We start from the raw sequence: 19,725 nt of genomic DNA, 5'->3' as shown, positions 1-19,725 counted from the left end.
ATCGGGGCCGGGATCGAACCCTGGACCTCGGGACTGTGAGGCCAACGCTTTACAGCTGACCCACTGTGCCACCTCAATTATGATATGATAATTTAAAGTTTTGGTACAGATTTTAACAACAATCATGAAAGTTGATACACATGATTTGCCTTCGTGGGCCACAAAACAATCATGCGGCGGGCCGCATCTGGCCCCCGGGCCTAGAGTTTGACACCTGTGTATTAAACATTTTGGATTGATAATGTGGAATTTATTAAAATGATATGTGAGGCGGTGGCACGGTGGAGCAGCTGGTAAAGCATTTGGCCTCACAGTTCCAGGACCTGGGTTCGATCTCGGCCCCGCCTATGTGGAGTTTGCATGTTCTCCCCGTGCCTGTGTGGATTTTCTCCGGGCACTCCGGTTTCCTCCCACATTCCAAAAACATGCAACACTAATAAATTGCCCCTAGGTGTGATTGTGAGTGCGACTTATTGTTTTTCTCGATGTGCCCTGCGATTGGCTGGCAACCACTTCAGGGTCTACCCCGTCTCCTGACCGTTGACAGCTGGGATAGGCTCCAGCACTCCCCGCGACCCTTGTGAGGATAAGCGGCTAAGTGGATGGATGGATGGTTGGATGGATAGTTAGGAAGTCAGAAATCAAGGGTAACGGGTTTTTCAACTATTGTTGATGTTTGCTCACACAAAAGTACATGCAATATCTCGACATCATCATGTATGATATGACTGGAAAATTTCGGTACAGATTTTAACAACAATCACGGAAGTTGACGCACGTGATTTGCCTTCGCGGGCCACAAAAATGATTTTTCATGTGGCGGGCCGCATCTGGCCCCCGGGCCTCGAGTTTGACACCTGTGTATTAAACCATTTGGATTTATAATGTGGACTTTATTAAAATAATATGTGAGGCAAGGCAGGTGACAAATACTTTTGGCAATATAGTGTTATTCATTTTCATTTTTTACAGTCCCCTTCCACTGTTTCTTCTTCTCCAGGTCGGACATGTCGAAAGGGGATCAGCCGACACCTCAGGAGTTGAACAACGTCTTAAACAACCGGCTCTTCAGCCGACCCGAGGTCCAGAACAACGAACGGAATCGCGAGCCCGTACGTCAACATTCCCTGTCACGGACCGACGCGAAACAGCCGAGAGATGCCGATAAGCTCCACGGCGAGAAGGAACGGGAGTACTACACCTTCCAGAAAGATGGCGGGCGGTATTGCTTGAAGCAGGACTGCGTGAGCTACATGCTCCAAAAGGACGGTGAGAAGTATCTCCTGCACAAGGGAGGTGAAAAGTACATGTTGCAAAAGGACGGTGAGAAGTACTCCATCCACAGGGACTTGGAAAATTGCTCGGTGGAGAAAGCGGACGGCAAGTACAGAGCGACGCCGACGGACGAAAAACGTGGCCCAACCAAAGACGGCGAGAAGTATTTTCGCCCGAAGGACGAAGAGAAACTCCTGCTGCAAAAAATGGGAGTTACGCCCACCCTTGTGAAAGATAATCAGAAATATGTGCCTCAGAGGGAGGTGAGGAGGCAGCTGTCGTTAAAAGAGACGCAAAGTAAATATGGAACCATACAAATTGTGGACAAATATAACACTTTGAAGGACGTCAGGAAGTACAGCACGCTCAGAGAAGGGGATAAATACGCCACTCTGAGAGACTTGGAAAAGTACGCCACGCTTTGCCACGGGGATAAAAACCGCTTCCAGAAAGATCCCAGCGCAGCGTCGTCTCACGCTAAAATAAGCGACATCAACCTGCAGCCGGCCCAGGCGGCTGCCATCGCGGCGGCGGCGGCGGCTGTGGCAGCATCCCGCCGGGGCCAGGCCGCCCTCGCCGTGCCAAAGCCCGCACAGGTAAATGGATCCGGCTCGGCGGACCACAAAAGCGACTACGGCTCGGCGGCAGACAACGAGAACCAGGCGAGGGTTCCGGCTGCTCCAGTTCAGGAACAGGAGAGGGGGTTGTGCAGAACCAATTCCATACAGCAGGTGGAGCGTATAGCTCGCTCGCACAAGCCCAAAGGGACCGAAGAGGACCGCAGGTAAGATGACTGTGACCAGATAATGTCTGAATGATCTAGAACCTTCCATGTCTCACTGGATCAACCCCGCACACTTTAAAAGTGTTGCAGTAGAACCTCAATTTACAAACTGAATTGCGACATGAATGGGGATTGTAAATTCTAAAGTTTGTAAACTGAATCAAATTTGCCCATAAGAAATAATGTAAACACCACTAATTGGTTCCAGCCTTCACGTAAAGTCTCTATTTTGGTCAAGCTTTGTACACTTTGACCGCAGTATAAACTTACACCGTTGTGTATCTCGCAGCCAGAAATAACTTGACCTACATGAGAATTTACGTCATGTTAAAAAGTTTTTCAAAATGACTGTTATGGAGCAATCCAGGAGAATGTCTGGAACAGGGGCACGGTGGTTGGGACTTGCGTATCTCTTGGGGACACAAACACGGACCCACACAACAGCATTTGTAAGTTACATGTGTCTTTGGGCCATTGTGCACAAGAAAAACTCAAATTAATTGACAGCACATATCGCAATATACTCAAAAAATAATCATTTAGAGCAGGAACAGTTGGAAAGGTATCAAGCAGCGGATACAGTTCATCAACGTATCGTCAACCCATGCATTCGCCACGTACTGTTCCATCCCAACTAAACTGCGAAACTGATCAGAAAATACTCATCACAGGGACAGCCAAATACATAGACTACAATCAGTAGACATAGTACAGTGAAACCTTATTATTCACAGACTTCAGTTCCCGATCCCCGCAATATGTGAAATCTGCAAAGTACTGATCACATTATTATTTCGAGATATCTTAAAGCTGTATGAACTTCCCCAAACTCATATTCGCCACATCACCATACTTTTATAAACACTTTTTATACTCCATTCCATGCTTTAACATACAATAACGTAGCTGTACCGTATACCTTTTTTTTTTTTTTTTACTCTTTTTATGCTTCGTAATTTTGAATTATCATGAAAAAAATCCAGCATGCACGAAAATGATTCTACATTGTAAATTATATGAAAAAAGATGGATGCATGGAACTTGATGGATAACTAATTTTAAAATCAGAAGCCAAAAAAAAACTGCTGTCAATGCACATTTGCTTTTGAGGCTCACAAAAAAATTACTTTAATTTCCGCCCTACAAGCCACTACTTTTTTTTAAAAAGCTTTCAACCCTGCGGTTTATGCAGTGATGCGGCTAATTTGTGCATTTTTTTTCTAACGGCCGCAAGGGGGCACTGGAGCGGATAAGGTAAAAGTGAGACTGGTGGAATACATGTGCCGAGGAAGTGACTTTTACCGGCCCTGTTAGTGTTGCGCTGGCGTTAGCGCTGTGCTACCGTGTTGCTGCTCTGTTACTGGCGTGTCTCAGTGATATTTACCGGTAAGTTTCATTTTAACCGGCCCTTTTAGTATTAGCGCTAGCGGTGCTACCGTTAAACTCTTTCTATGTACCGTCTTTCTTTGTAAATATCTCGTGTTTCAATGTGGGCACTTGCGACTTTTACACAGCTGCGGCATATGTATGTACCAAATGGTATTTCCTTTACAAATGTACTCGGTGAGGCTTGTAACGAGGTGCGCTCTGTCGGCCGGGAATTATGGTATGTGGCGAGCCAGATTCGGCCCCCGGGCCTTGCGTTTGACACGGATCCTCTTTTTGATGACCGCCCTTGCTTCTTCCACTTCCCCACTGAAAAGTTTCAAATTGTCGGGCCAAAAATGAAATATATTGCATATATAAAAGTGAAAACTGTATTTAAGAAAAGAGAAATGAAAGCGGAATGAATGAAGGAATCCAAACAAATCAAAGCGCTAACTCGCCCTGAAGTTTCTTGGTGGTGTAGTTGTTCCATAATCCTGCTAACACCGCAAACCTCTGAACAAACGACAACGAGAGCCAACCAGTTCTCTCCGTTCTCCCCCCGTTTCCCAGTGTTTCGTCCTACCAGACCTTACCCAGAAACATGCCCAGCCACCATCCCCAGCTCGTACCCAGATACCCCGAAGGCTACCGCACGTTACCTCGCAACAGCATGATGAGGCCCGACAGCATCTGCAGCGTGGCAGGTTCGGCGTACGATCGGGCTCTACGACCCGTTTCTACCGGCGCTGTCACGGCGGCGGAGAAGAGGAAGTCAATGAGGGACGACACCATGTGGCAGCTCTACGAGTGGCAGCAGAGGCAGGCTTTCTCCAGGCAAAGTCTAGCCCAACCAGCAGGTAGCGATACCGTCATCCGTCCATCCGTTTTCTCACAAGGGTCAGGGGAATGCCGACACTGCCGCCCGTTTTCTGACATAATTTCAATAAATTGCAAAATACTTTCAAATCGTCAACAGTCTTGCATCTACCGGCCAATCGCAGGGCACATAGAGACAAACAACAGTCGCACTCACAAGTCACACCTACGGGCAATTTAGAGTTTCCAGTTAATGTTGCATGTTTTTGGGATGTGGGAGGAAACCGGAGTGCCCACCCGGAGAAAAACCCACGCAGGCACGGGGAGAACGTGCAAACTCCACACAGGCGGGGCCGGGATTGAACCCTGGACCTCAGAAGTATCAGGCCACCAGTTTCCAGCTGCGGCACCATCCCGCCCCCTTTTTAGTTTATTGTATGAAATAAATCCAATGGTGACACAATGTCGAGACACATTGTGACATTGGCACTTTCTGGGTTTTTTTTTTTTTTGTTTTTTGTTTTTTTTTATCCCAGCAGGGCATTACGGCACCCTCCCCAGCACAAAGACGATGGGCAACATATCCGAGCACGCCGCGGTCCACTCCGTCCTCACATCGCCGTCGCACGGATCGCTCGCCCTCTACAACACCCTGCCCCCACCGAGCCAGCAAGGCGTCACCACCCCCGGCGGCTCCCACTCCGAGGCGTCTCCGCCGATCTTCCGAGAAGACGGGACGCTCGACCGTCTGCACAGGACACACCCTGCCAAGGTCGAGCGCAGGACAACCCCCTACCTACCTGATTCCGTATCAGGAATAGATCGATTCCAGCTACTGAGAACCTGTTGTTGTCCCCCCCCCCCCCCCCTCCTCATTCAGTTTGGAAGCACACTTGACCGCCGCCCTATGCCAGCCGGCGTTCCTCCTCAACCCATCACAGCGCAGTCACTCCAAGGCAAGACGGTGAGTCTTGCGCCACTCCTTTCACCCTCGCTCGCTTCTGAAGTCAGGCTAAACCTTTTCCATTTGGATTTTGCCTGCTTTCCTTTGCGTTGTTCACCTTGGGTAACAATCTGGTGAGAAATGCGGAGTACCGCATTGGTCCTGTCGAGTCTTGAGGTGGTCTGTTGTTGTTGTTTTGTTTTTTTTTTTTTTGAATGTAGCCGTTGCTCATTTCTCCTCTGTGCAAACGCTTCACGTAGCCCGAGGAACTGACACTGATGCTCATCAAGCTCCGCCGGCAGCAGGCGGAGCTCAACAGCTTGCGGGAGCACACAATATCCCAACTCGTGGCCCTGGGAGTGGAGGGGCCCAACCCCAAGGTCAGTGAATTTGTGTGTGTGTGTGTTTGCCGACAGAACTTTTGCCGTTGGGGTTGCCTCTGCGGTCCAAACCTTGAATAATGTTTTTATACGTCTCGTATCAATCAACTGATGCATGTATCTTCAGGTGGCTTGCCGATCTAGTCCAAACGAAATTGACTTTGGTTTCATTTTAGGTGACAGGTGTCAAACTCAAGGCCCAGGGGCCAGATGCGGCCCGCCACGTGCTTTTTATGTGGCCCGCAAAGGCAAATTATGTGTATCAACCTCCATGATTTTGGTTCAAATCTGTACCAGAATTTCAAATTGCCATATAAAAGATGATATTGAGAGATTGCAAGCATAGCCTTGAAAACTAATTCCAAAACTAATTGATAACTTTAATGTGTAAATATGATAGGTCAATTCAAGATTGTCACAGTTTCAGTCATCATGGCCCTCCGACAGAAACCGTGACTACAATGTGGCCCGCGATAAAAATGAGTTTGACACCCCTGTTTTGCATTATGACCGTAATTCCCGGCCTACGGAGCGCACCTGATGATAAGCCTCACCCAGCACATTTGTAAAGGAAATACCATTTGGTACATACATACGCCTGCACCTGTGTAAAAGCCGCGAGTGCCCACATCGAAACACGAGATATTTACAGAGAAAGACGGTACACAGAAAGAGTTTTCAAAGTTTTAATACCTTAGCTTAGTTTAACACAGCAACAACACGGTAGCACGAACACGGCTGGTTTTAAAAAAAAAAAAACATACCGGTAAAAAAAATAAAAATAAAACAGCCGCAGCAGCTACACAGGAGCAACATGGTAGCATAGCACTAACAGGGCCGGTTAAAAAATAAACATACCTAAATCACTGAGACGCGGCAGTAAAACAGCAGCAACACGCTAATGCGGCGCTAACAGGGCCAGTTAAAAAAACAAAAACATACCAGTAAAAATCAATGAGACACGGCAGTAACACAGCAGCAACACGCTTGCACAGCGCTAATGCTAGCGAAACACTAACAGGGCCAGTTAAAAAAAAAAAAAACATGCCTTAATCACTGAGACGCGGTAGTAACACAGCAGCAACATGCTAGCACGGTGCTAACAGGGCCGGTGGAAAAAAACCCATACCTAAATCACTGAGACACGGCAGTAACACAGCAGCAACACCCTAGCGTTGCGCTAACAGGACCGGTTTAAAAAAAAAAAAAACCTAAATCAATGAGACGCGGCAGTAACATAGCAGCCACACGCTAGCGCGGTGCTAACTGGGGCGGTTAAAAAAAACATACCAGTAAAAATCAATGAGACACGGCAGTAACACAGCATCAACACGCTAGAACAGCGCTAATGCTAGCGGAAGACTAACAGGGCCAGTTAAAAAAAAACATACCTTAATCACTGAGCCGCGGCAGTAACACAGCAGCAACACGCTAGCGCGGCACTAACAGGGCCGGTTAAAAAAAAAAAAACGTACTTAAGTCACTGAGACGCGGCAACAACACGCTAGCGCGGCGCTAACAGGGCCGCTTAAAAAAAAAACATACCGGTAAAAATAACTAAAACACAGTAGTAACACAACAGCATCACGCTAACACAGCGCTAACGCTAGTGCAGCACTAACACGGCCGTTTTAAAAAAAAAAAAAACAGACGGTAAAAGTCACTTCCTCGGGACATATATTCCACAAGTCTCACTCTTACCTTTTCTGCTCAAGCGCTCCCTTGCGGCCGTTTGGGGGGGGGGATGCAAAAATTTGCCGGATCACCGCATAAACCGCAGGGTTGAAGGCCCGTGGAAAAAAGTTGCGGTTTATCGGCCGGAAATTACGGTAGTTGATTGATCCAACAATCATTTTTCGACTCAATTGTCAATTGTGTATTTTTTTTTTTTTTTGCAGTAATGTGAATTTGTTTTTAGTGGGTTTTTCTTTGGAATGGGGGGGCTTGCATGTTTTTTTTTTTTTTTTTTTTTTTTTACAGCATGAGTATACTCTCCACATCCTTGCCTATTAATGTTATACCTCAAAATATATCTCCACCATTGTTTCTGACCTTTTTATTGATTCATTTACTTATATTTTTCAATATGTATTGTGTTTAGAGGGCAAAACTACTTCTAATAGGAAGAACGTCATTGAATTATTGTTGCTCTGATCAGAATCAAATAATTCATATCGATAGTATTTAACAATGATGACATAAACAATAATAAAATGAAATAATATTAGAGAAGACGGCAGTCCAAATTTTCCTGTCATCAGATTTAGGAAACATAGACAAATACAGTGAATGTCAAAATATTCCCTTATAAACCCCCCCCCCCCCATCCCTTTCTTTCTAATAATAACTTGACCCGCTCTTACCAAAGCGAGCCTCGCTTTCTTCTTCTTCTCCTCCCCCCCCCGCCGCTGCCACCGCAGACTGACGTTCTTTCCCACCATCTTCAGAGGAACCTCGTTTACCTGGACAACCAGGTGAGGCCAACCTGAACACCCTCCCCGCCAGGCGTGTTTTCGAGACATCTAAACTTTCCGTACATGCGCACTTCACCGTTGAGAATTCAAAAGCAATATTTGCTCCGAAAGGTTGTGAAGAAAAGGGTCCTGTGATTTTTGTGCAGGCGTATTTTCCCCTCCCTCTTTTTTTTTGTGTTTGTGTTTGCTTGATTATTTTTATTAACTTTGAGTCAATGTGTATTTACTTTTGTTGGTCTCGAGTTAGTTCAGTTTTTAGTACCAGTTTGGCTTCGCTTCACCCACTATGGCACAGGTGTCAAACTCAAGGACCGGGGGCCAGATCCGCCCCGCCACATGATTCCAAGCCAAATCTAGAGTGTCAATTTCCGCGATTTTTGTAAAAATCTGTACCGAAATTTCAAATTGACATATATCATAAACGATAAAGTTGAGATATTACAAGCATTTTTGTGTGACCAAGTATGAATAGTTGAAAAACACATTACACTTGATTTGTGATTACAAAACTAGTTCATAAATTGATGATGTAAATATGATGCGACGATGAAATATTTTTATTGTTTCGCAGTCATAACGGTCCTCTTAGGGGAACCGGAATTAAATGTGGCCCGCGAGAAAACTGAGTTTGACAAGCCCTGCACTATGAGATTGTTTGATCCCAGTTGGTGGGAATACTTTGTGATAGTTTTACTAATAAGTAATGTTTTTGGTTGCGAAACACGTATACAGCAGTTTTGCTACTGCGATAAGATTTTTTTTTTTTTGGGGGGGGGGGTTGACTTTGTACTTTGTAGGTGTTTGGATACGTACTTTGGTCATGAAGTTTTCTACAAAGTTACGTTGCTACGGTTGTCAGGCACTTTTGTTTGCCCTCGTCTCGCTATATTTTTATCAGTCGGTGTAGTCGAAGTACTCCTTTCCACATTTCTATTGCAGTTGGCTTTATTACGTGTACAGTGATGCCTCCATTCTCGACCACAATCGGTTCCAGAAATTGGTTCGAGAAGGGATTTTTTTCAAAAACGGAATCGATGGTTCCCATTACAATGAATGGAAAAAGAAATAATGTGTTCCAAGGCTTAAAAATTTGGCTTTTTAAAGCTTTTTTTTTTTAGCTTTTCCTGACAATAAACTGCGTAGTAGAAATACATGTATAGTTTAGATATTTTATACAATGAAATATTTTAAGAAATGTATTTATTTTTTGCTTAAAATGTATGGTTTAGTAGTAGAGTACGCTAGGCTGGGAGCGCATTGCCGTATTTGTAGCGACTCGGCTTCCAGCCTTGTAAAGTTTTTTTTTATTAGCAAAAGTGCAGAATAACTTTAAACAAGCAACTTTTTGCTTGCACCGCGCGCATTGTTATTTCCGGGTTTTTTCAGCAGCGTGGGAATTCACAACAAAGCACGTCGTGGGTCAGCTGGTCTGGCCGCGCACAATTTCCGGGTTTTGTCGGAGGCGTTCGAGTACTGATTTTCGTTCAATAGCAGAAACAAACAAAAAAAAAAAATCTAGAAATTTTCGTTTGAAAACCGATTTGTTCGAAAACGGGGACGCTCGAGAACTGAGGCTTTACTGTATATGATTTGAATGATGATGAAACAAAGGACATAACCAGAACTCCACCGTTTCAAACACAAACTACATGAACTAAAACTTACAAATATCAACTCAAGCCCGTGGACAAGCTAACGCGCACGCAGATACAAAAACAACATTCAGGTTATAATCCTGGTTATAAGCCTCGGTACACAGAAAGAGTTTAAACGCTAGTGCCGCGCTAGCGTTAGCACCGGGCAAAAGTTAGCGTGGCACTAGCATTAGTGCGGTGCTAGTGTTAAGCTTTCTGTGTAAGTTTACCGAGGCTTATAACCAGGTGCGCTAACGTTAGCGTCGCACTAACGCTAGCGCCGCGCTAACACCAGCGCCGCATCACTTCAAAAACCGCAGGGTTGAAAGCGTGTGAAAAAAGTTGGGGCTTGTAGGCCGGAAATGACGCTATGTTGCCGAGGACTGTCGAGGTGAGAAACCGTGCCGCTGCCGAAGCAGGAAGTCGCCTTTTCACACCGTGTCCACGTGGACTTTTGGTCACGTCATTCAAACACAGAACATTCGGCTTTAATTGGCACTTGTAGCATGTGTGAACGGTGACCTAAAGTGGACAAATAAAATACTTGCACCGCTCTTAAGTATCACATATTGGCAATGGAGTGCATATATATATATATATATATCTAAAAAACACTTTCACATTTATGTCACAATCAACAATTGGTCTCTGTTCCGTGGATTTCATTTATTGCGATGGTTTTCTGGAACATCCCCCCCCTGCACCCCCCACGTGATAAATGCGTTTTTACTGTGCCGCACAGCCTAACATGACAGCAGAATATCCTGTTTTTCCCTGAACACTCTGCTAGAAAAAGGAGAACGAGCCGCTTATCTTCACGATTCACACTATGATCGAGAACTCGGCACCACGGCCGCAACTCTACCAGCAAGTAAGATTTCAGGCAGGTTCTGGCTCGAGTCACCCTTAGCTCGGTCCAATTGGGATTCGGCTCTCTTGATCCTCTCAAAACGGTTCCATTTCCGGTCCCAAATGGGACGATCCCACTTCCAAACGGGTCGACTCGAGTCAGACCTTCGCCTTTGCATCTGACATGTTGCATCCATGTCTTCCCCTTCAGTCCGCACCAACCCGTTTCTCCATTTTCGATGTGGTCAGTGAACTCATCACGTCCGCAGGAAATCCTTATGATTTTTCTACCCTGGCTTACAGTCGCTTGCTATAGTCACGGATTTCCCATCTCCCCCCATCTTTGTCCTGAGTACTGTCGACGGTGTCTATGGTGTCTTCAAATAAGAAAACGTAACGCGTCATTCTATGGTGACCGGTTTGTTTATTTGCACACATTCACACGTCTGTCATTTCAATGTCACTCTGGTATTTGAAGGTATGTTGCAATTTATTGAAATTATGTCAGAAAAAGTGTGTCATTGGCGACATTGGGTCAGCATTGGATTTATTTCATATAATAAACTCCAAAGGGGGCGGCACGGTGGTGCAGCTGTAAAGCGTTGGCCTCACAGTTCTGAGGACCTGGGTTTGATCCTGGATTTTGCACGTTCTCCCCGTGCCTGTGTGGATTTTCTCCGGGTGGGCACTCCGGTTTCCTCCCACATCCCAAAAACATGCAACATTAACTGGAAACTCTAAATTGCCCATAGGTGTGACTTGTGAGTGCGACGGTAGATGCAAGACTGTTGACTATTTGACTCCTGCCTATCGACATCTGAGATACACAACCCTTGTGAGGATAAGCGGCAATTGCTTTGGGTCGGAAATTACTTTATTTACTTCGTATTGTGGAATGTTGCCATATTTTTTTGCTCTAATATAGTTATTTCATTGCCATTTTTTATTTTAAAAAAATCAAAGATACTATTTTTGGGGAAAATATTTTATTCTTAAAAAATATTATAGCAGTCCCGTAGATATACAGTATATTATATTAAGGTAACACAAAATGTACAAACAGAATAAAATATTTTATACTGACAAGAACTGTGATACAACAGAGTACTGCTGTATTGCGTGATCATAAGTTGCAGTAATTTTCTGTTTTGGTTTGTTTTCATTCTGTTTGCCTTCCATTACATATTCAAATGCATTTTTTTTTTCATCAAAATTCATCCATCCTACAGTATACATATGTATGTTATTCTTCCATGTTTTTTTTGTGTGTGTGTGTGTGTGTGTGTGTGTGTGTGTTTTTCAGATTACACCAGATGAGTACCAAGACTGCCCTGCAATCCAACCCGCGGACGATATCGATGTAAGATGCGCACTATCCGGTGTTAGCAGTACTGCAACATGTTTTGAATCGCTGTTGTTCATCTCCTGTGATTTGTTGTCAGACCAAACTGAGCAGGTTTTGCGAGCAGGACAAAGTAGTGAGGATGCAAGAGGAAAAACTACAGCAACTACACCGAGAGAAGGTAAAGCCGTCAAGTGGGTCGAGAATGTGTAAAACTGTACGCCGCAATTATGTATTGTCCATTACCAGCACACTCTGGAGACGGCACTGCTCTCCGCCAGCCAGGAGTTAAGCGGCCAGAGTAGTCCGAGTACTTCAAGCACGCAAAGCCTCGTCCAGCAGAGGGATGTGCTCCAAAACGGCCTGCTCAGTACCTGCAGAGAACTTTCCAGAGTCACTACGGTGAGCCTACCGCAGGAAGTCGTCAGACAGATGCATGGACCCTCATTTCTGGCCTATAAGCCGCGACTTTTTTCCCACACGCTTTCAACCCTGCGGTTTATGCGGCGATGCCGCTAATCTGTGCGTTTTTTTCTAACGGCCGCAAGGGGCCGCTCAAGCGAAAAAGTTACGAGTGAGACCGGTGGAATATATGTGCTGAGGAAGTGACTTTTACCGGTCCGGCCCTGCTAGCGCTGCGCTGGCGTGTTACTGCCGTGTCTCAGTGATTTTTACCGGTGTTTTTTTTTTTTTTTTTTTAACCGGCGCTGTTAACGTAATGCTAACGTTAGCTTTAGCGCCATGCTAGTGTTAGTGTAGCACTAGCGTTAGCATTAGCGCAGCCGCGCTGGCGTTAGCGTTAGCACAGCGCAGCGGCACTAGCGTTAAACTCACTGTGTATCGTTTTTCTAGCTAGCGCAGTGCTAAAGTTAGCGTTAGCATGAGTGCGGCGCTAGAATTAGCATTAGTGTGGCGTTAGCGTTAGCACGGCGTTAGCGTTAAACTGTGTGCTGTCTTTGTAAATATCTTGTTTCAATGTGGGCACTTGCGTTTTTTCTCACAGCCACAAGGGGGCACTCGCGTGGGAAAGGTAAGAGTGAGACCGGTGGAATATATGTGCAGAGGAAGTGACTTTTACTGGTCCGCCTGCGCTAGCGTGTTACTGCCGTGTCTCAGTGATTTTTACCGGTGTGTTTTTTTTTTTTTTTTTTTTTTTTTACCGGCCCTGTTAACGTAATGCTAACGTTAGCATTAGCGCCATGCTAGTGTAAGTGTAGCACTAGCGTTAGCATTAGCGCAGCCGTGCTGACGTTAGCGCAGCGCCACTAGCGTTAAGGTTAGTGCAGCGGCACTAGCGTTAAACTCACTGTGTACCGTTTTTCTTCGTAAATATCTCGTGTTTCAATTTCAACGTGGTAACGTTAGCACTGGTGCGGTGCTAGCGTTAGCGCGGCGTTGGCATTAGCATTAGTGTGGCGTTACCGTTTGCACGGCATTAGCTTTTAACTCTGTGTGCTGTCTTTCTTTGTAAATATCTTGTTTCAATGTGAGCACTTGCGGCTTTCACACAGCTGCGGCGTATATATGTACCACATGGTATTTCCTTTACAAATATACTGGGTGAGGCTTGTAACCAGGTGCGCTCTGTACGCCGGGAATTACGGTAAGTGCCGTTTATGGCTCATTTAGACTACTTGTATATGTGCTTCAACCTCTCAGACTTCTCCGTCCGCCATGTCAAGGACTGTCAATGCGGTTCTAGCGCGCCGGATTTAGAGGCAATGAAAGTAGCCGCTCTGATAGGGCGAGATTGACTGCGATCGTGCCCACAGCAGTGCCAGCGTCTATCTTTTAGAAGCGCGTTAACATTTCTAACCCAGTGTCAATTATTTGACTCAAAGATTTCTATGCAACCATGTTGGTTTTCAGGAACAATTGTTATATGCAATTAAAATATAACAGACTCAGAATTGACTGGATCACGATTTCAGGAGCTGGAGCGCTCGTGGCGGGAATATGATCGGATGGAGGGGGACGTCACTTTGGCAAAGTCCAACCTACTGGAAGAGCTGGAAGCCCTGGGGAGCCCGCAGGTTTCACAGAATACCCACACGGTCCGTTTTTCTCGTTTTTGTCGTCATTTACATTTGAACTGCATGTCTCGCGTCTTTAGACAGAGCCTCCAAGTGAGCAGCACATTCAGATCCAGAAGGAGCTGTGGAGAATTCAGGACGTGATGGAGGCGCTGAGCAAAAGCAAGCCACAGCGCAGCATGGACGGTGAGTGTATTATAAAATCATATCATCATCATCATCATAAATTATGCTTTAAAGCAGGGTTGTCCAACTCATTTTTGTCACGGGCCACTTTGTAGTTTCAGTTTCCCTCAGAGGGCAAGAGAATCATGGAAGTTGACACATATGATTTGCCTCCGCGGGCCACATAAAATCATGCGGCGGGCCGGATCTGGTCCCCGGGCCTCGACTTTGACACCTGTGATTTTAAAGTGTTGTATTTCATTCATACAGTCATACTAAAGCCGTAGAAACGTGTTTCCGACGCAATTACGAGGATGTCTAAGGACGGGATTTCATTTCTGCAGGTTGTTCGGATTCCAAGCCGCTCTCCAGCCTACAAAAGAGTGAGGTAAGCGTTAGCACATTCGAAACCCACTTTTTGAATATCACATTTGATTGAAGTGAAGTTTTTAGTGTGCATTTCTATTATATTATTTCTATTGTAAAATATAAAGTCATATATAGTGATCCGCCATCCCTCCACGAATGGACGTTTTAAGTTAGGAGTGTCAAGCTCATTTTTGTCATGGGCCACATTGAAGTTCTGGGCCGCTACGACTCCGAAACTATTTAAATGAAGGATTACCTCAGATACTGTAACTCCATAAAGTATACGCGTCACATTAATATATAACCAGTTTAAGCAGAAGCCTATAAAAACGTGTTTTTCAACTATTACCGTAATTTCCGACCTACGGGCCGCGACTTTTTTCGCACACTTTCAACCACGCGGTTTATGCGGCGATGCGGCTAATTTGTGCATTTTTTTCAAGGGGGCACTCGAGCAGAAATAGGTAATACGCCCTGTTAGTGCTGCGCTACCATGTTACTGTCGTGTCTCGGTGGTTTTTACCGGTATGTTTTTTTTATCCGGCCCTGTTGGCGCTAATGCTAGCGTTAGCATTAGCACCATTCTAGTGTTAGTGCAGCACTAGTGTTAGCATTAGCGTGGCAGCGCTAGCGTTAGTTCAGTGGCGCTAGCATTAGCGTTAGCGCAGCGGCACTAGCGTTTAACTCTGTGTACCGTCTTTGTAAATATATCGCGTTTCAATGTGGGCACTTGCGGCTTTTCCACAGCTGCGGCTTATGTATGTACCAAATGATATTTCCTGTACAAAAGCTACTCAGTGAGGCTTGTCATCAGGTGTGCTCCGTAGGCCGGGAATTACGGTACCTTTAGTTTAAAAAGGCGATTGCTATCTCAATGTTATTGCACCCAAACACAATGAGCAATAGTGATTTGCTTTCGAGGGCCACATAAAATGATCTGGCGGGCCGGACCTGGCCCCCGGGCCACTGGTTTGACACCTGTGTTTTAGTGGCTCCCATTTTCTTCCAAACCCTCAATAAGTTGGGCTGGTTTTCAATAGCCTCTGAACATTCTTCACCGCAGACAACCCCACCAGCCCCCCCCCCCCCCGCCCTTTCTCTTGCATGGCAGATAAAGTAACACCTTTTGAATTACATTTTTTTTTGGGGGGGGGGAATGAGACCAGCTCTGTTAACTGTTAACAGGCAGTGACACTGCCGCCGCTCAGTCCCCTCAAGACGGGAAACGGCGTTCCCCCCCGCCCACCTCTTCCACAGTACTACTATTCATCCGAGCACCCCCCTCACATGCCCTCCCACCCTCCGAACACCAGCAGCCGCCTGCCTCCTTACACGCAGCGCCCCGAGGACCGCAAAACCGGCTCGAGGAATGGCTCGCACAACGTAAGAGGAATTAAAAAAAAAAAAAAAAAAGCCTGCTCATCCTCGCCACACCCCGCATGCGGTTTAGTTGGCTGTGACATCAATCATCCGCAGAAGATTACTTTGACATTCACTGTCATGTTTTCACATCCCAACTTCATGCAGGATTTTTTTTTTTTTTTGACAGACACAACCCCCCCCCCCCCCCCGACACCCTCACCCCCCAACGCCCTCCCCCCAACCCACCTCAGGCTTGAATCATTAACACCATGATTCACAAACTGACCAGCTCGGCTTGTGTAGTGCGGGGTGAGGATGCATATTTTGCTTGCATTATTTTGGTGTTTTTATTGGAATTCGTTCAGTCATTCAATTCATTCAGATTTATGCATGCGTTTTTGTGTCTTATTTGACTGTGAAATGTGGCATGCTAAAAAAAAAAAAAAAGCTCATTAACTCCAGTTAAATAATGACCCAAATGGTGTATTTGATTTGTATATGAATTTCATGAATGTGAGGCGATACATGTACATTTATTACACATTTATTACAAATTGCAAAATACACTTCTTTTCATATCACACATGATCAATTCAGATTATTTCTTGCCCTGACAGTGTTGTAATCAATAGATGTGATAAGGTGTCAATCCATTTTTTTTGTGATGGCCACATTTTTGGGACCATATAAATATGTCACCGCCTCTAATAAGTATTCAGTGGCGGCTGGTCAATAGAGGGCGCTTGGGCGCCGCACCCCCTGCTGCTGAATCACCTTGAAAAGGACAAACGTGACATACCAGAATGGGGGGAAAAAATGTGAATATTTTTTGCGATTTATTAAATTGCTTTATTTATGATTTATTCACTTATCTCTGGAAATACAAACGGTGACGCTGAGGCAGGGTGCTGGATTCCAGCGCCATTTAATGTTAAACGGGGTAAGTGTTAAACACTCCCACTTCCATCAAGTTAGTGTCATAAAAAAAAGATTTGGAAATGAATAAAATGCTTGTAATAAAAAGTTATTGCTATTTATTTATTTTATTTTTTTGCGTATGCCAATTGCCCTGTGATTGGCTGGCAACCAGTTCAGGGTGTACCCCGCCTCCTGCCTGTTGACAGCTGGGATCGGCTCCGGCACTCTGCGACATTTGTGAGGATAAGCGGCTAAGAAAATGGATGGATGGCTGAATGGATAGTTTAAAAATCAGAAATGAAGGGTAATGGCCTCCGGCACCCCCGTGACACTTGTGGGGATAAGCGGCTAAGAAAATTGATGGATGGATGGATGACAATTTGCTCGTTTGGTCCAGATTTTTTAATACAAGTAATCAGCTTTCGTGGGCCATGTGAAACGTGGCGGGCCAGATTTAGCCCCCGAGGCTCGAGTTTGACACCGGCGCTGTATTTAGTAGCCGTCTCGCACGCGGCCTTGCGGTTGCGCTCAAAAGCTGATATTTCCTCGCTGCAGGGCCCCGACTACCGCCTGTACAAGAGCGAACCTGAGCTGACCACCGTCAAAGAGGAAGCGGATGAAGTCAATGTGGAGGATAAGGAAAAAGACAAGAATGAAACTGCTGGCGAGAATACAGACGTCGTAGCATCAAAAGGTATATTTAACGTCATACTGATTTTTTTTTTTTTTCTTTTTTTTTCTTTTTTACCCTTGTCTGAATGGAGAAACTCGTCAGTCATGCAGGCACGGTGCCTTGCTTCGAGGCACCTCGACGTGACCCAGGAAGCAGACTAGCATCCAACGAGTTTCCTTTTCTACAATTTCACAGTCCTCCAGTCCCCAAGCCCAAATAATTGAAATAATTATTCATGTAATCCCGCTTTAGCTTTTGGTCCGTACTAGATTTCATCAACTGGTCTAATTGGTTTTTCACCCGCAGCAGCGCCCCTCTACCCAGTGGGCTTGGTTCCCCCGAGAACCAAATCCTCGGCGATCCCTCCCGAGTCCACGACGATCGCCTCTTACGTCACCCTGAGGAAGACTAAGAAAACCGAATCCAGATCGGTAGGTTTCTCGCTTTGAAGCGCTCGAGCCGGGACGGCGACTTCTTAAAAGAAATTTGGGATTTCCAGGATCGGCCCAGAAGCGTCCTCGTAGACCCGACGGGCTACGGCGAGAGGGAAGTGGGCCGGCCCAGGATGAGCGTTGAGGAGCAGATGGAGAGGATGAGGAGACACCAGGAAGCCTCATCTCAGCGAGAAAAGAGACGGGAAGCGTTATCCCGCTCGCATTCGTTCAGCAAAGATGACCCCTTCGTTATGCTGCAGGTGACGTCCGACGTTACATATCAGATATTTTTTTTGGACTTGGAACACATTATTTCTTTTTCCTTTCATTGTAATGGGAAACATCGATTCGGCTTTCGAACAATTCACTTTTCGAACCGTTTTCCGGAACGGATTGCGGTCGACAACCGAGGCATCTCGAGGCATATTCGGAAATGCTCAATATGTCCAGGTAAGTCGCTGCACTATACTGATTAATTAAAAAAATAATAAAAATATTTTTGTAAGTATTTGATGCACTAAATCTACAGTTAAACTGGTGTCAAACTCAACGTCCGCGGGCCAGATCCGGCCCACCACATGATTCTATGCGGCCCCTGGAGGCAATTCATCTACCTCCACTTCTATGATTTGTGTGCAAATCTGTACCAAAATTTCAAATTGTCACGTGTCATAAATGGTAACATTGAGATATTATAAGCATTTTTGTGTTACCAAATATGAACAATGTCTGAAAACTCTGTTACACTTGATTGAACTCTGATTCAAAACTAGTGTAAATATGATGAGGCGAATGAATATTATTTCGAATATTTGAGTGTTTAGCACACATGGGCTGATACGTCCTGCGTATGTGGATCCGATAAGGTCCAGACCCATGCAGCGGGGACCTGTGCGGACCCCCTGGAACTGGAAGCGGCGCTGAAGCAGGTGAAGACGTTTCGCAGAACAGAACCCGAAGCTGGATCGACGACGTCGCAGGTTCTGCCGTAGTGCACTTTTTAAACGTTCATCGGTCGGAACCGGCCCGCAATCAGTACTTGATGTGATTCTGTTTGGATCAACAGGAGGCGCGCGAAGAAGAAGCGTCGCGGGGCAAGGGCGGATATTCGCCGCAAGATGAGACGGACGACGCGGAAAGTGAGGTACAAACTCGCCTTGACCTCGGAGTACTGCAACTGGTACATATCAATGAATATTTACGTCGCAAAACTAGTATGATCTCTCCGTTTTTTGCGCTAGTTTATTACCGTTCTTCTTTTTTTTTTTTAACTGACACCTCACAGCTACCGCCGCAAAAGCGCCGGCATGTAATCCGACTTTGCGTGCCAAGCGCCGGTTAATCTCCCATTGAGGTCTCGGCGATCCACTCCGAGCGTAATCTGGATCGATGACAAGATTTTGCTCGGCGCGCTGGGGACTGCGGGCCCGGAACTAGGCCGCTTTCCCGCCGCTTGACATTTCCGCACATGTTGAGCTTTTATTTTGGAGGGGGGGGGGGGGGGGTGTACTTAGCAGTCTCCGGGTACATTTGGGATTCGTTGACACGTGGACGTCACAACTTTTGAGAGAGGACAAAACACCTTGTGAATTTTTTAAAACGACGCGGTCATGTTTCCATTTTCTACCGCTTCTCCGGGTTGGGTCGCGGGGGAAGTAGCTTCAGCAGGGATACCCAGACTTCCCTTTCCCCAGCCACTTCGTCCAGCTCTTCCGGAGGGATCCCGAGGCCTTCCCGAGCCAGCTTAGCGACATACTGTAGTCTCTCCAGCATGTCCTGGGTCGTCCCGGGGGTCTCTTTCTGGTGGGACGTGCCGGGAACACCTCACCGGGGAGGCGTTCGGATCAGATGCCCCAGCAGCCACCTCATCTGGTTCCTCTCAATGCGGAGGAGCAGCGGCCCCACA

At 46.0% G+C, this 19,725-nt stretch overlaps 1 protein-coding gene across 6 annotated transcripts in view; it reads left to right on the top strand.

Moving 5' to 3' along the window:
* Positions 1-19,725, top strand: part of LOC133493250 (pleckstrin homology domain-containing family A member 5-like) — an 85,533-nt gene that overhangs the window by 62,873 nt on the left and 2,935 nt on the right. For 2 of the 6 annotated variants that reach the window (XM_061806369.1, XM_061806374.1), the window contains 18 exons: positions 1,001-2,059; positions 3,998-4,284; positions 4,780-5,015; positions 5,124-5,207; positions 5,447-5,566; positions 7,987-8,040; positions 10,465-10,545; positions 11,827-11,883; positions 11,966-12,046; positions 12,115-12,267; positions 13,797-13,898; positions 13,979-14,084; positions 14,408-14,451; positions 17,268-17,406; positions 17,692-17,816; positions 17,885-18,079; positions 18,686-18,799; positions 18,886-18,963. In XM_061806369.1, the coding sequence (XP_061662353.1) occupies positions 1,001-2,059; positions 3,998-4,284; positions 4,780-5,015; positions 5,124-5,207; positions 5,447-5,566; positions 7,987-8,040; positions 10,465-10,545; positions 11,827-11,883; positions 11,966-12,046; positions 12,115-12,267; positions 13,797-13,898; positions 13,979-14,084; positions 14,408-14,451; positions 17,268-17,406; positions 17,692-17,816; positions 17,885-18,079; positions 18,686-18,799; positions 18,886-18,963 (3,115 nt within the window). The remainder of the gene's footprint in view (positions 1-1,000; positions 2,060-3,997; positions 4,285-4,779; positions 5,016-5,123; positions 5,208-5,446; positions 5,567-7,986; positions 8,041-10,464; positions 10,546-11,826; positions 11,884-11,965; positions 12,047-12,114; positions 12,268-13,796; positions 13,899-13,978; positions 14,085-14,407; positions 14,452-17,267; positions 17,407-17,691; positions 17,817-17,884; positions 18,080-18,685; positions 18,800-18,885; positions 18,964-19,725) is intronic. The other 4 variants (XM_061806370.1, XM_061806371.1, XM_061806372.1 and 1 more) reach the window with 4 other exon arrangements.

The sequence above is a fragment of the Syngnathoides biaculeatus genome, chromosome 20, assembly GCF_019802595.1.
Source record: "Syngnathoides biaculeatus isolate LvHL_M chromosome 20, ASM1980259v1, whole genome shotgun sequence".
Classification (NCBI taxonomy): domain Eukaryota; kingdom Metazoa; phylum Chordata; class Actinopteri; order Syngnathiformes; family Syngnathidae; genus Syngnathoides; species Syngnathoides biaculeatus.
This window is presented reverse-complemented; position numbering and strand designations above follow the sequence as displayed.